Genomic DNA, 15,521 nt, shown 5'->3' with positions numbered 1-15,521 from the left:
CGGTTTGTTTCCTTTCTCCTTTATACCTGGAACCCTTCAGAGCGTCATCCACAAATATCACGACAGTTGAACTCCAGAGAAACACCCATCAATGAAAGACATTCAATCAGCCTTTTTGGGTGTAGGAAGAAACTAGTTTGATCAAAAAAAAGTCTCTAGAAACCCGTATCAAGCCTAGGCCTGGGCTCCAACTGGCAGGAGGCATCGTTTCTCAAAAACTGAGATATGCACCAGCCATTGTGATAGGCGGCTCCCTCCACTTCAGGATGTGGGCAAATGATGGGAATAGGTGCCTGGGGAGGTAGTAACACAACGGAGCTTGGCATCCAATTGAGTGTCTAGACCTGCCTCTGCCACTAGGAAGCCCCCTTAATAGCTGTCCTTTTCTCTCTCTGTTCAGGTGATGGATAGCTCGATGCCCCTGATAGGGGAGCACGTAGAGGAGGACACACAGCTTGTAGCTGATCTGGTTGTCTCCAAAATGACTCAGCTTCTTGTGACTGTAGGATCTACCCCCTCACCTCCAAGGCCTTGGGTAAGTGTGGATGGAGCCATTCAGCAAAGCAAGTGCTTTCTCAAACCCCAGTGAGTGTTCAGCCAATCATGTACCTCAGTGGATTGAATGTTCCGGTGCTGTTGGACAGAGATGTCACCCCATACAAAGTATTGGATCATTCTGCTGTTACTGTTGCAGGGATAGCTCTTCCATAAATCTTTCATGCGTTGTCCCTGAGCAATGTCTCTCTTCATATTACCATGGCATCACATTCTCATTCAGCTTATCCACCACACACATATACCCTGGGCCTTTTTGGCTGGGTACAGACTGTGACCAAGACTACAAATTTTAAAGAGAAGCATCATCAGAGACAAACACTGTAGAAGTTTGGCGAGAGGTGGACTCACAGAGTGGGCAAGGAATGGCAGCAGAAAGGGCAAGCGTAGGAGCATCTCCTGCCCACAAATGTCCAAGCAGTATGGGGCAGTTGTTGCTATGGTGACTCAGATTGGGTGGCTTGATGGCAGGCAATAAGATGTTGAGCTAGGCGCCCCTGTAGGTGACAGCAGTGAGCTGATGTACTGTGGACTGGGGAAGAGGGGGTTAGAATCAGTTTAAAGACACGGCATCCAATAACTTCAGTAAAGAGCAGTCAGACCAACCTTTGCCAGGGAGAGTCTGGAGGGATCATAACCCTGTCCCTCCCAGGGGGAATTAAGTCTGAGAGCTTCTGCAGGGTTTATAAAGAAAACTTATCCCCCATCTCTGCCCACAAAGAACGGGCAGATTCTTAGCTGGACCCCAGCAATACATGACTCGGTAGCCTATAAAGCCAAACAATGTGGCTTGTTCACTGCTGATGGAGCCCCTGCTACTCTTAGGGTCTCTGCTCCCATGAGTGAATATTAACATGAGTTCTGTGTGCATGTTGAGGAGACTCTAGAACTCTTTATAGTTTGGCTGCAACTCTCCATCCCCGCTTGACAGGATAGCGATCCCCATGATTGAGTTTATTCCAGCCTTTGCCTCTCTGGTGAAATCCGGTGCATCCCAAAGGGAGCCAGTGAGGCTTTCTGCCACTGTTAGGCCCTTCTCTAAGGGCATCCCTGCTTCTTCAGAGAGACCCTGTGTCTCAGCCACCAGTCCCTGAAAAGAAGGCCTGGCTGATGTTGCCATTCATCAGAACCCATCATTTCTGCTTTTAAACTGAGCAGTAGGCCTCATGTTTAGTGCGCCCGCCTCACCGCGCACTCACCCCAGGCTGAGTACTGAATCCACCTTATTTTAGAGCAACATTTGCCAATGGCAGTTCTGAATGACTGAACCGCTGACATACCAGGGTTTAAATAAAAACATCTGTGAATATGAGTACTGTTTTTAAGTCTATAGCAGGAACCCAGGGAGGAGGGATTGGAGAAGAGTCAAGGCAGTAAAGTATTAAGTAAGACTTTCGTTTTAATAATACTCCTTCCCCTTTTCCCCTGAAGCTGTCAGTTGGTTCTTTATATAGGGAGGAACCCCTGTTGGATAGTCGTTAGATGGAATTAAAGATGCATTATTAACGGTCTTTTTGGGGAAAGAGAAAAAGTTAGTTAAGATGGTCTGGAGCTGTTGCTGCTAAAGTCCAGTCCTCCTTTGTTTAAGACAAAACAAGACAATCACACAACAGAGGAGAGAAAAGAACAGTAAAGATAGAAAATGCAGCTTCTGTGTCTGGTGCTGCCTTTCCCTTGCACCCTTGCTGCTGGGAAAACACAGGCACAGCACATGGTCTGATCAGCCATGCTGAGATCTGGCAAACTATAGCAGTCTTCGGCTCTTTAAAGTATTGCTTCTGGCTGCCTCTCCGGTCCCAGGCTTGTCTGGGATGGCTAAGCCAGATGCTTATTAGACAGAAAGCAGAGAGAAAGGAAAGAGCAGAAATAAGGTAGGGAAAGAAAATGAAACACAGGGGAGGGGTGACAGCAGGAACCCAAGTCTCATATCCCAGGTGTTGTTCAGGATTTGGCTGAAGCTGGTAGCAATGTCACCTGATTCCCACTCTTTGGCCCGGTGTAGTCAGGCTGCCTTTCAGGAACAGGACAACAAAGGCACAACAGTAACGTGGTGGATCCCAGGAGACTTTGGGAGTGGCAGCCACAGTGACAAAGCTCAATCCTTCCAGCCCACGCATCCGGCCCCCGTCCATTTAGTGACTCCAAAACGAACACTGTCCAAGATGGGTTGGCAACCACATCCCAGTAACATTAACTAATTAAAACACACGTCAGTGATTTCAACTATAAACATTTCTTCCCATTTCTAGACTCGTTTAGCTCCTTGTCATGCCAACCCATGACTTTGCCAGGAGCCTTGAAGGCCCCTTAACATAGTTCTTTTAACCTAAACAATCCAGTTTGGACCAGTCTATTTGTCTCCAACTTTGCTGACTTTCATAAACAATTTTATGTAACAGGCTGAGTTAGACTCTTGTTACCTTGGACAGCTTAGAGTACAGGCCTCTGCACAACAGTCCCGTGTTGTTTAAACTGTTTATGAATGATCAGAAAAGGAGAGTGAGCAGAGAGATAGCAAAATTAGAGAGGACTGGGAGGAACTTCAGCAAGACCTAACCAAGCTCAGTGAATGAGAAACACAATGGCAAACGAAATTCGATGTTGATAAATGCAAATGAATGCACGTTGGAGGGGAAATTTTAAACTACTTATTTTAAATTAACTGTATCAACTCAACTGGCCTCATGGTAGACAGCTCAGTGAAAACCTCTGCTCAGTGCACAGCTGCAGGCAAAAAAATCAAACAAGTTGTTAGGATTCATAAGGAATGGGATGGTGAACAACATGGAGACTATTCTAATGCCTTTATACAAATCAGTGGTACAGCCTTATCTGGATACTGTTCGCAGTATTAATCACCCCATCTGAAAATGGATAGTGAACAACTAGAGGGGGCTCAGAAAAGAGCGGTGAGAAAGATCTAGGACCTGGAAACACTCTCCTGGGAAGAGAGACTGAAATGATGAGCTTCTTCTCCTTAGAAAGGAGACAAATAAGAGGTAACATAATAAAAATATATAAAATAATGGTCTAGAGAAGATAGATTTGGAACATCTATTCTCCCTGTCTCTTAGCAGAGAACAAGGGGCATTCAATGAAATTAAAAGGTGGGAAATGAATCAAAGGAAATAACTAGACTGTGGTATTCACTGCCACAGAAAGTCATTGAGACCAAGAACTTAATAAGATTGAAAAACGGATTGGACATTATAGGGATGTCAGGAATTTCCAGAGTTATAATTAATCGACAATCCATGTGGAAGGGATATTAAACCTCATGGCTTAAGCCAATTTCTAAGTATTAGAAATCAGGATGAGACCTGATAACTCCACACCTGTTTAGTGCGGGGTTCTTACATACTTCTGCCTTTGAAGCATCTGGTGCTCGCAACTGGGCTAAATGGGCCTCAGGTTTGATCCAGTCTGGTAATTTGTAAACCCACTTTTAAAAAATGTAACTCTGCAGTCATTCTATTCTAGCTAAGAGTTTCCATGCTCTTTCCTACTCAGTTCTCCATCAAATACCATGGAACCTTACAGGCCTTATGCTGCAGTGGCAGAGTGTGTGTTGAAAACACCACAACATTCAAAATTCTGTCATCCCTAGGCTTCTCCTTTTGAACATGTTCTGACTGTAATGATTTTTTTCCAGCCTCAACAAGTCCAGCCTCAGTCAATGAAATCACAGACGCAGCCTCAGCCTGGACCCCAGCTTGGGCAATCATCCCAACCACGGCCACCTCCTCAAGGTACTGTACTCTAGGACCTCTGGCAAAGGAAACCTAGACAGTTCATTCTGGGATTCGATTCAGACTGTACACAGGAATCTCTTCACCCGTCACTGAAATTCACAGGCAGCCAGCGTGCCAATAAAATACAGCAACTGTTCAACAGTGCACAGTAACATCACACAACAGTTCAGAAAAGGCAGTCAAGAAGAATAGCATCTCCAGTGGAAAATGCAGGTAGAATTGAGCTCAGCAGAATGTATTGCCCAAGCTGGAATTTGGTCAAGACATTGGGGTAACACTTTTACTCGTGCACAAGAGTACATGAGATCTTTAAAGACTATTAGCTTTACTCTCTGAAACAGTGTATGTCTATTTTCACTTGCTAGGAGCATCGTTTTATGTGACTTTAGGATGGCAGAAAAGTCAGGCTTTGCTCTGAGGGTCTCTCATCCAAAAATGCTGAAGCATCCACCCACTGATCATGTTATAATATAGAAGCATGGATGGTGATGTGGCATACGAGCCCCTCATCGTAACTATCCAGGGAAGGTGCTGTTGACCCAAACTTCCATTTTCTGTGGGGAAAGCTAGTTCTCCCATTGATTCCAACCTTCCACCCCAACAATTTAGGCTCCCACACAAGACTCAAAGACAAGAAATGGTGAGAATCACATGGAGAACTAAGGCACGCTGAGACAGCTCTACCTGGGAGAAGGATGGCAGAGTTCCCTTGGTGTTAAGAAGGCAAAGAACTGTACAGCAGCAACTCTGTAGATATGGGCATGTTGCCACAGACCAACAGGTTAATGGCATCCAGTGTCCATAACAAATATTTTTCCTTAGCTCTCTGCATGGAGCGAGTCTGAAATGTTTCTCCTTTCACTACAGCCTGTTCCCCCATGCAGCTGCTCCTTGTTTAATGTGTCTTGTGCACCTTTGTGTCCATGTTCCCTGCAGGGGGTCCACGCCAGCCTCAGGGATCTCAGCCTCCGCGGACTGGAGCACCTCCACAGCAACGGCTCTCTCCTCAGGGCCAGCAGCCCCAGAGTCCCCAGTCTAGCTCACCTCAGCAGCAGAGGTCGCCTGGATCCCCACAGTTAACACGATCTTCCACTGGAACCTCCCCAGTCCAGGCCTCCAAGCCAGGCATCTTTCCACCACAGCAGCCTAGACCCCCTGCCCAAGGACGGGCTCCTGCTCAACAAGGCCTTGGTGAAACACCCAAGCAGCAGGCCTCCCCACATCCACACCTGAAGTAGGTGCCCTTTAAGCTAACAGATTTGTAGATCTGAAAAAGATGTCTTTAAAAGCATCCTGGCTTAGTAGATAGGCCAGGGCCTGGCTGATCCCTTGTTGCCAGGCAACAGCATTCTTCAAGACTCAGGGCTGGGCAACAGTGACTTAATTGGTACAAGTGCCCCTGTGCTGATGCTCTCCATGGAATTGGCCTTGGCAGATCCTTGGACCACATGAGTGTTTTTTCAGGAAGAGCGAGAGATCCTTTGCATCTCTGAGATTTCACATTTTTTCTCTCTCACACACACACACATTCTTTCCCCTTGTCCCCTCCTGCAAGGCACAGCTGCCATCCTCCCAGTCAAGGAAACACCATGACTGTCCTGTCATTGACCAGAGGTCTTGATGTGAATTACACCTTCACTCTCCCCTGGGGTTAGGCTCTGCATAAACCTTTGTTGCCCCAAATTTCCAAGCATTTGTAGTGAGGCTGGGAGCACTGCTATAAAGAGGGATCCAGATGGCCACTGCTTTGCTAAGCACCATGTCAGAGCAAAGCATGTGGTGCTCAAAACCCAGATGGCCACTAGTGCTCCTTGTGTTGGGACCACTAGTGGAGCTGACCTGGCACTAGCAAAGGTGGGGGACTCCCTAGTGTAGACAAGGCCTGAATGGCTGGGTGAACTGCTAATTCTGCCACCTGCAGATCAGAAGACACGCTTGGGTTTCCTGCATAATGAACCATTGGACCATTAGTCTGGCCTCAACAGCACTCATAGCCTCTGGCAGTGGAAAACTGAGACCTTGGAAATTAAGATGGGTCTCTGATATAGCTGTGTGGAGCACTAGGCTGGCATCCATAATCATCTCTTCTCCTGCCAAGGGTGGAGCTGGGACCTTTGCTTTTCTTCACATACTGGATTTGCATGTTTCTTGAGGTTTGTAAACAACAGACATTCCTTTGCTTGGGCCTTAGCTGTAATGTATGTATTAAGTACCTCTGGTGAGGAAGTCACAGAACACACAGGCAAGGACCCTAGCTGGGAAGCGTATGGTATCATAGACATTACTGGAGATGACCTGGTGCTCAGTCCAGCTCCCATTGTATTCAATGGAAGACTTTCCATTCACTTTAATGAGAGTTGGATTTGGCCTCTAGTCCATTGTGATAGCAGATAGCCACATGGAGATTTGTAAAAATGCTAGTATTGAAAACCTTGCCTCAATCTCCGCACACCCCAAACACAGCCTGAACTGTGAATATCAGAGCCATCAGCCTCCAAACAGGGCTCAGGTGCCTTCTCAACCTATGGAGACGCCCCATATCTGCCCTTGAACTTGTCAGCTGCAACTGCAGCATAGCATCAATGACGAGCTTTGAATTGCCAACTTCCCCTCCCCAAATGAATCCAACATCAGTTTTTCTCTGTATGAATGTCCCTTTCTGTTTCAGCAAATCCCAGTCCCTGACGAACACCTTCAGCATATCTGAATCATCACAACAGGGAAATGCCAACGAAGATGAGGCAAAAGCTGAAACCATCCGCAACCTGAGGAAGTCTTTTGCTAGCCTGTTTTCTGATTAACATCCCTGGAGTCAGATCAGTGCTTTTGTTAGTCCACTCTTCATATCAACCTACCCAATGTTATTGTGGAATTTACTCATTGGTACCTAATGGTTCATGCAAAATCTGGGAATATAATCCTTCAGGCTATCTTTTCTAAATGGGTTTTGCCCAGAAATTAGTTAGCCCTAGATGTTTTAATTTTAAGGGTTAGTCCAACATGGGCCAAAAAAGTGACTATGTAAAAATGGCACTTTCTCACTTGGTAGATCTGCTTTGTGTGCATAGTCAGTAAGATCTGCTTACTTGAATGACCTGAAATAATTTCAAAGTACTTTTTACTGCTATCACCCCTTCCCAAGCCAACAAAGCTATTGGAGAGCAAATTAGATTCCATTTTGGCTTGCACATTATTAACAGAATGAATAACTAGGTTCCCATTAAAGACTCTTTATTCTCATTGAGGCTGACCCAAAAGGAACAGAGTTTGATTTCTGATGCAAATGTGCAGAGACAGAAGTTAAAATAAACATCTATTTACTTGAGTGAGCATGTTTGATCTGGAAATCATGAAGACATAATGAATTTGGAACCTCATAATGCTAGTTTTACAGAGTCACTTTTCTGAGCAGAACTGTATTTCAAGTAAAACTCGGTATCAGCTGTCAGTGAGTCCCAGAGATCATTGAAGCATTACGTTGAAGTATTATGTTGGATTTCTGCTCTGCTCAGGGCCATCTTACCAGTAGCAATTTAAATGTGTCTGTTTCATGCTTTGAGGCTATGTTTCCAATATGTGTTTCTTGATTTCTGGGAGAAAGGTATCATGTTCTAACCCTACAGCCATAGCTCAAAAATAAACCAGAAAATAGGACTGCCACACATCTTGAAAAAATAGATAATTTATGTTCAAATATAGTTCACACAAACTCCAGATAAAATCCATCCAAGCTGCTAAATCTGTATAATCTGACTTGGTTGCATCTGGCTAAGTGATCCCCATGGGGCAAGATTAATTAGTAGCAGAGTTTGAGGTGTTCGTACCATTATGAGTCTTCCATGCTACAGAATGGAGAGAGCCATGGGCTCCCGGCCGCACTTAAGTCAAAGGGAGTTTTTCATAGATGTAAGTGGGGCCAGGACTTCACCCATGGAGTCAGTGCAAGGTGAGAGACCTGTGACTGGATGGCTTCCCCCTGGAAAACTATCACTTGGGAGAAAGAACAACCAGCTATTCCACCCCCACTTATAAACCAAATAACTTGTTTTGCTTCCTCTTTCCAGCACTGTCTATGCAAAACTGAAATAACTAGGAGACTAGTCTGGCATTGCACTTCAAATCAACCCAAAGCGGTCACTGTACCACCAACTGGAGCACTTGCTAATGCTGCTGCTCAGAGCAGCAGCGTTTACTTTCCACTGTTTACTACTACAGGCTAACAGTGTTGACTCTATGCCAAGGCGACTCATCTAAGGGAATACAAATTTAAGGTAATATTTAGTGCTACTCAGCTGCCTCAGGCCCAATAACCTGAATCCTCCCCCGCCCACTCATTTCTTTTCAAGACCTCTGTGCAGCTACGAGTACATGCAGCCTCTGGGAGCAAGATCTACATCTCAGCCATAGGAGTCAATTGGAAGGCCCAGAAGTGCTCCCAGCAGTGCACATTTGGTAACAGTGAGTTTTGGGTTTGAGGATAGTAGGACATTTCCTCCCCTAGTGACCCCCCGCAAAGTGGGATGACAATGTGTGAAGAACTAGTTTACAGCTGGAGCTATGATGTGTCTGCCTACTCTTTTTATTAACTGCCCCAAGGAATCTCCCCTGGGGCAGGTTATCTATATTACGGGTACCCCAAAGAATGATTTTTCTGGAGAACTCGTAAAGGTGGCAGAAGGACCAATAATTGAACCATTGCCTGCTCTGCTTTCCCTTGTGGCATGTGACAGTCTAAATCAGGAGTGTGTGCAACTAGTTTGGGACTGAGCCATGACAAAAATGAGAGTGACAGAAGCTATATAAATAGCTGAACATTAATGACTGCTGCTAGGAAAGTTTACCCCAGCTGAGGCTCTGCTCCTTGGAACAGGAGCAGTTCAGTTTACAACACACCTGATGCGAGTGTGGTATTTCCATCCCACCAATCTTATGCACAGGAAGGGAGGCCCGGTGAACCCCAGTGAGGAGGCAGATGACACAGACGACATTTCTGCTAAACTTTCCTTCTGGCTCTATCTAGTAGTGTTGTACCAATCCTCACATGTAACTTTAGGGCTGGACCCTTGAGCCCATGTCCCCTTTGCAGCACACCAGGAAGTTCCTGTTTGAGGCTGGGAGAGGAATTTTATGGATATCAAACACATTTCAGTGTGCAGCTCTGCCTGTGGTTTAGTGCTTTGCTGTAAGCTGAAATGGGAACAGAACCCTAAAGTAGCAAGAAAAACAGCAGGCTGGACATCTTGGATTTTACACCAACATGGGAATAAAGCCAGACAATTCCTGCATACCACCAGTAACAACTGTCACTACAGCGCAGCCACAGGGCCCCAAGACAATCAGCTCCCAGGGACTATCCTGACTGGGTCTTTGTAGATGAAATGTCTTTGGTGAGCTGAGTGCTTTCCAGCATGCCACTTTTTCTGGGTGGGGAAGTTCTTTGGACCAGTGAATTATGTCTGTAGGTTAATATTGAAGGAAAAAACTTCCTGATTTATCGTTTTCCTTCTGTGCTTCTAGATCTTCCTTCCGGCTTTGCTAAGTGGTGAAACAAATAGCACTATAACTACAAGTTACTGCTCCTGTGCAGGAGCGAGAAAGTGGCACGTGCTCCTTTGCAGTCTCCAGGCGCAATAAAGGGTGACAAATAGCCTTGAATTGCTATGAGCACACATTGTACCAGTGGCAAAAGCCATAGGTGATTTAACAGGCTCCATTTTGTGGAGAGGAGGTAGTGCAACTCTGGTGTGGCGGGGAGGTATGTGTTCCTTCTTTACACACACACACACACACACACACCCCCACCCCCACCCCAATTCTTAGGCTCTTTCCTTTCTATCTAGGCTTTTCTAGAGAGTAAATGTTTCCAGGGTACATCAAAGAAAAGGGCTCACTGCCAGAAAGCTCAGCTATTCCACCCCCACTTATAAACCAAATAACTTGTTTTGCTTCCTCTTCCCAGCACTGTCTATGCAAAACTGAAATAACTAGGAGACTAGTCTGGCATTGCACTTCAAATCAACCCAAAGCGGTCACTGTACCACCAACTGGAGCACTTGCTAATGCTGCTGCTCAGAGCAGCAGCGTTTACTTTCCACTGTTTACTACTACAGGCTAACAGCGTTGACTCTATGCCAAGGCGACTCATCTAAGGGAATACAAATTTAAGGTAATATTTAGTGCTACTCAGCTGCCTCAGGCCCAATAACCTGAATCCTCCCCCGCCCACTCATTTCTTTTCAAGACCTCTGTGCAGCTACGAGTACATGCAGCCTCTGGGAGCAAGATCTACATCTCAGCCATAGGAGTCAATTGGAAGGCCCAGAAGTGCTCCCAGCAGTGCACATTTGGTAACAGTGAGTTCTGGGTTTGAGGATAGTAGGGCGTTTCCCCCCCATTTTTAGCCTTCAGACCACTTTAGAGTGCAGGTTTATTAAATTAACAAAGTGATGCTTTGTCCTAAATGAAAGGCCAGTGAGAAATTCATTGATCTTTAAGGCTAGAAGGGACCATTGTGATCATCTAGTCTGACCTCCTATTTAACCCAGGCCAGAGACCCTCCCCCAGTAATTCCTGCATCAAGCCCCCAACTTGTGGTTTGAACGACAACATTGCACTTGGAAAGACATGTAGTTTTGATATAATGACTTCAAGCGATGGAGAATCCACCACATCCCTTGGTAAACTGTTCCAGTAGTTAACTACCATCACTTAAAAAAAAAACCAAACACCCAAAGCCTGTACTTTATACAAGCTGTTTGTTGCTATAGTGTAGTCCTCTCAAGCAACCTGCATATCCCCAGCTGGCATAGCTAGCAACGCCAGCATAATTCTGAGAGATACATAGGCTAGGTGAAGTCACAGAGGGTCACAGCCCCCTATTATATTTTACATACATTGGTATGTGCCACTCAGGCAGTCTCTATTCATACTACTATGGCATTATCTGACTGCAGGAGACCAAAAGAACTACAATAGTTGACTTAATTAAAGCAAGAGAGATCGGGGGCGGGATGTACATCAACAGTTCAGACAGCAACTCAGTATCTTATTTCAAAGAAATCTCCAGTTTAAAGGAACACAGTGAAAATTGTAAGTCCCAGGCCTGTGCTACACTGACATTTTGCCAGCATAGTTATGGGTATATGGAAAAAGTCACCTCACTGTATCCCTAATGTGGATGCAGTTATGCGAGCAAAAGTCCTTTTGCTGTTACAGCTGATTTCATTTAGCGAACCAGAATAAGCTATACCAGCACAAACACTCTTGCCAGCGTAAACTGCCTCTCCCCAGACAGGTTTCGCAAGATAGCTAGCTCTACTGGCAAACCCTTTCTAGGGTAGACAAGGCCTAAGAGTTGCTCTCTGCTGAAATGTTTCATACTGTAGGACTGAGCTTCAGCTGTCCATGTCTTTTCTTGAAAATCAGTCTCTTTAGCAAAACAGTATGTTTAAACCCTACTTAACGTATGTTTCTAATAGCACATGCAGCGGTTCTGACCAGAGCAGGAGTGAGGAAGGGTAGTTACAGCAAGACAGTAACGACATTATGGCATTATGAGAAGATGGTTGTTTTGATTTTAAACAATCAAAGTTAAAAATTTACATCTTTGTCTGAACTCCTCAGCTGGTGCTGCTGTAATAGCAAAGGTGTCAGGGTTACTGGCACACAGTTTATGAGAATAGAATAGAACTGGATTGTAGGAATTGTTATGCTTGCAGAATTGCCATGTACAATGTGAGGTAACAAATCCACTGACAGTATAAGAGACAGATCTGCTCATTGAGGCATTTAGCTTTGTGCTCCCAAATGTCATCTTACAAGCTGCAAGCAAACAAACTGGAACGCTTAACTATCCCCCTCACAAAAAACAAGGGCTGCAGTGTGTCTCAACAGCCACAATCAATTTTACTTGGTAATTCATGTTCAGTCAGTGCTCTAGCTCCCGAACAACACTTCAATTTCATGCCACACAAGAGGTCTGACAAGTCAGAAGTGCTGTAAGTTGCAGGCAGCCAAGTTTACAGGTTAGAGGTAAGAGGGTTATGTTCTAAGTTTATTATTAATATTCCAGTTGCACCTAGGAGCCCCAACCCACCGTCAGGGCTACCCTTGTGCTTGGGGAGATTTGCAAAAGCACCTATTGCTTTTAAAACCGCAAATTCCATTGAAGTCAATGCCACTTGTGCTCCTAAATCTGAGGCGTTACTGAAAGTCTCCAATCAATAGCAAGAGACAGTCCTCATCACAAAGAGTTGACAGTCTAAATAGACAAGAGAGTGAGATGGTGGAAAAAGGGGAGTATTATCCCCATTTTACAGATAGGAAACTGAGACATGGAGAAATTAAATAACTTGTTCAAAGTCACACAAGAGTGGGGTTTAGTGGATGTAATTTATATGCCAAGGGGCTGAAAGAGAAGAGTGTAGCAGAAAAAGCAACTAATAGGAAGTAAATTGAAATAGGATGCAGATGTACCTTATCTTATACATTCTTTTAGGCCTTTGGCTTGGTCAACCAACATAGTCTCCTTAACTAGTTTGCTGCTCATTCTTCAACTAGAGTCAATAATGCTGTATGCAGCACAAGAATTAGGTGCTGTGGAAGTAACAGCATCAGACAGGATATCAGGGAAAACAATATACTGTTCCTGGGGTAGCGTTTGCTAGTAGATTCTGTTACGATAAACAGCAGAGAGGAAGGCAGGTGGCTCACTCCAGAATCTGAAGATGAGTGACATATGTGGAAGCTTTTGGGAAAAGAGGGACTTGCAGAGCTTATAAGAACAGGAACTGATGAATTACAAACACACAGCAATTCTGTTTTCATGCACCTTGCCTACAGATTAAAAAAAAGTGAATATATTCTTGTGTATGACAGCAACAGAAATGTTTGTAAATAGACAGTTTCTCAGCCTAACCAGTGCACCTGGACCTGAAAGATAATTAATATGGTTTACATTCCAATGCAATTAAAATTCCTGTGTAATGCCAGGGATTAGAGAACCGTAAGCTTGCCCTGGGAACCATTGCTCTCCTTTCTTCCATTTATCCACCATAGATAGCGCCTCGGTGCTGCTGCCTACTGTATCCTGCTCACTCCATTTGGATATTGTCAGGCTTTGCATTCCGGTCAGCTTAAATGTGAAAAAAGAAAGAAAACCCATTATGCTAGGGGTTCTCAAACTGGGGATTATTACATAGGGGGCATGAGCTGCCAGCCTCCACCCCAAACTCCGCTTTGCCTCCAGCATTTATAATGGTGTTAAATATATAAACAAGTGTTTTTAATTTATAAGGGGCGGGGAGGTTTGCACTCAAAGGCTTGCTATGTGAAAGGGGTCACCAGTACAATAGTTTGAGGACCACTGCATTATGCCATCTCATTCCTGAGTGTCCATTAGCAGCAGCTCTAGAGGTATTGCAAATAGGGGATTGCTGTGAGTAAAAGATATGGGGCTCCAGATCTTTGATTTCCTTTGGTTTCACTTTTGGAGAATTGCATAAAAAGTGGCGACCCGATTGCCCTCTTTTAGAACTGGAAGACTGACATGATAAGTGGGCATCCCAAAGCCAATGTTCAGCTGTTCCTCTCCCTTGTATCTAATTACATATGCATTTGTCCATGGCAAGTTTGCATTCTTATTATACATTCATGTTCGGTTATAAAAACATAAAAAACAATTCTCTGGAATTGGAAGGCTCAGGAAAAAGAGTTAGATTCTTGTGCTCTAGGTCACACAGTTTTAAATCCAGCACAAGAGAGCCATGAGCAATGGTAATGACTAGCTTCATTTTATAAACAGGTCATTTCAATTCCCTTCTTGTGAACAAGCATACATATCACAACCACCACCAGCACAACTGGCACCTTTGGTGGCAGTATGCCAAACAGAGACAACAGATACAGACTGGATATGGACAGATACCCTCTCTGCCCTAGAGGTAGTCATTCCAGAGTAGGATTGGGACACACTGGCAGATGGAGGCAACATGGAGAAGCCTGTAGAAAAAATACACCTCAAGCTCCAACACTGTAAAGCCAGGAACCGTCCCCCCTAAATTAACTTATCAGTGTAACACATACACAAATCTCTTTTCCGGATATTTGCTTTGTAAGAGCTAGTTAGTGAATGGGTCAAGGTAAGAGAATAAATAATTTTAAAACAACCAATGTATTAAACTCACATGTGGTTGCTTGCAATATTATGGGTACATTTCTAAAGTGCTCATCATGGCACAACACCTACAGAGCCTGAATTCCCTTTTTTCTGTTATAACCTATGGAATGTCAATCATCATTTGTTAGCTATGAGGCCTAAACATACACCTATTTCTGCTCAGAGGAAAACTAAAATGGAATGAAGTATTCTAGCTACTACAAGTAAACAATAAAGATTAAGGGCAGCCTCGCTTTCTAAAGGGAAAATTGTGTCCCTACATTCTGCTACTACATCCATAGTCAGGTGTTCAGCTATCCAAATGCAGATTTGCACTAGCAATTACCTGCAGGAGCACAAAGAATGCAGGGGCCATTTGTGCCATTTAATCCAGCAAAATGGATTAAATCCTGGCTCATGAAAATAAATGGCAAATCTCCCACTGTCTTCAGTAGCGTCAGGATTTCAAATCAGATGGGCAGATGTGCCAGTGAAAATCTGACCTTAAATCACACAGGTAATAACAATTAACAGGAAGCTGCTGCTTTGATAATGAAAGACAGGAAAAGCCAGTCTTAATTTCCTTTGTCTCAACTATAACCTGGAACAGGGAAATATCAGTAAAATAACAGCTGTGATGGAGTTATCAGCACTGTTCAGATTTGCAGAGGTGCTGAAAACTATTCTCAAAAAAGTTTGGAAAATTTATTAAACATATTCTTTAATAAAGATCCCCTTTATAATTACTGCCATCTTCTTTTAATTAGGCCAGAGGTAGTCCCAGGCTCAATAACGGTGCACATTCATGGAATGATCTATCTGTTAGGATGCTTTGGCTATGGTCCCATTAGCTGCTTTAATTAAAATGGGAATGTATTAATGGCGCTGAAAACACATACTGAGATGTGTTACTCACCTGAAAGATATATCATTTGATACTGCAGTAATGGGATCACATACCAGTCTATGTGGGAAGTCACTCAGGGTCTCCTGCTGCAATCTTGTCTTCACTGCAGCTAGGAAGGTCACCCTATTTTACTGTACTAGGTAGTTTAGCC

The 15,521-nt window shown here is 44.3% G+C and overlaps 1 protein-coding gene across 1 annotated transcript in view; it reads left to right on the top strand.

Annotated features, from left to right (window-relative positions):
- SYN3 (synapsin III) overlaps window positions 1–15,014 on the top strand; it is a 282,703-nt gene extending 267,689 nt beyond the window's left edge. Inside the window, exons 11-14 of the mRNA XM_027825071.3 lie at window positions 401–535; window positions 4,208–4,304; window positions 5,244–5,541; window positions 6,976–15,014. Of these exons, the coding sequence (XP_027680872.1) occupies window positions 401–535; window positions 4,208–4,304; window positions 5,244–5,541; window positions 6,976–7,108 (663 nt within the window). The 3' untranslated portion in view covers window positions 7,109–15,014. The remainder of the gene's footprint in view (window positions 1–400; window positions 536–4,207; window positions 4,305–5,243; window positions 5,542–6,975) is intronic.
- The last annotated feature ends 507 nt before the right edge of the window (window positions 15,015–15,521 follow it).

Source organism: Chelonia mydas, chromosome 1 (genome assembly GCF_015237465.2).
Source record: "Chelonia mydas isolate rCheMyd1 chromosome 1, rCheMyd1.pri.v2, whole genome shotgun sequence".
Classification (NCBI taxonomy): Eukaryota; Metazoa; Chordata; order Testudines; family Cheloniidae; genus Chelonia; species Chelonia mydas.
Note: the sequence above shows the minus strand (reverse complement) of the source record. Positions and strands in the feature narration are given on the sequence as shown.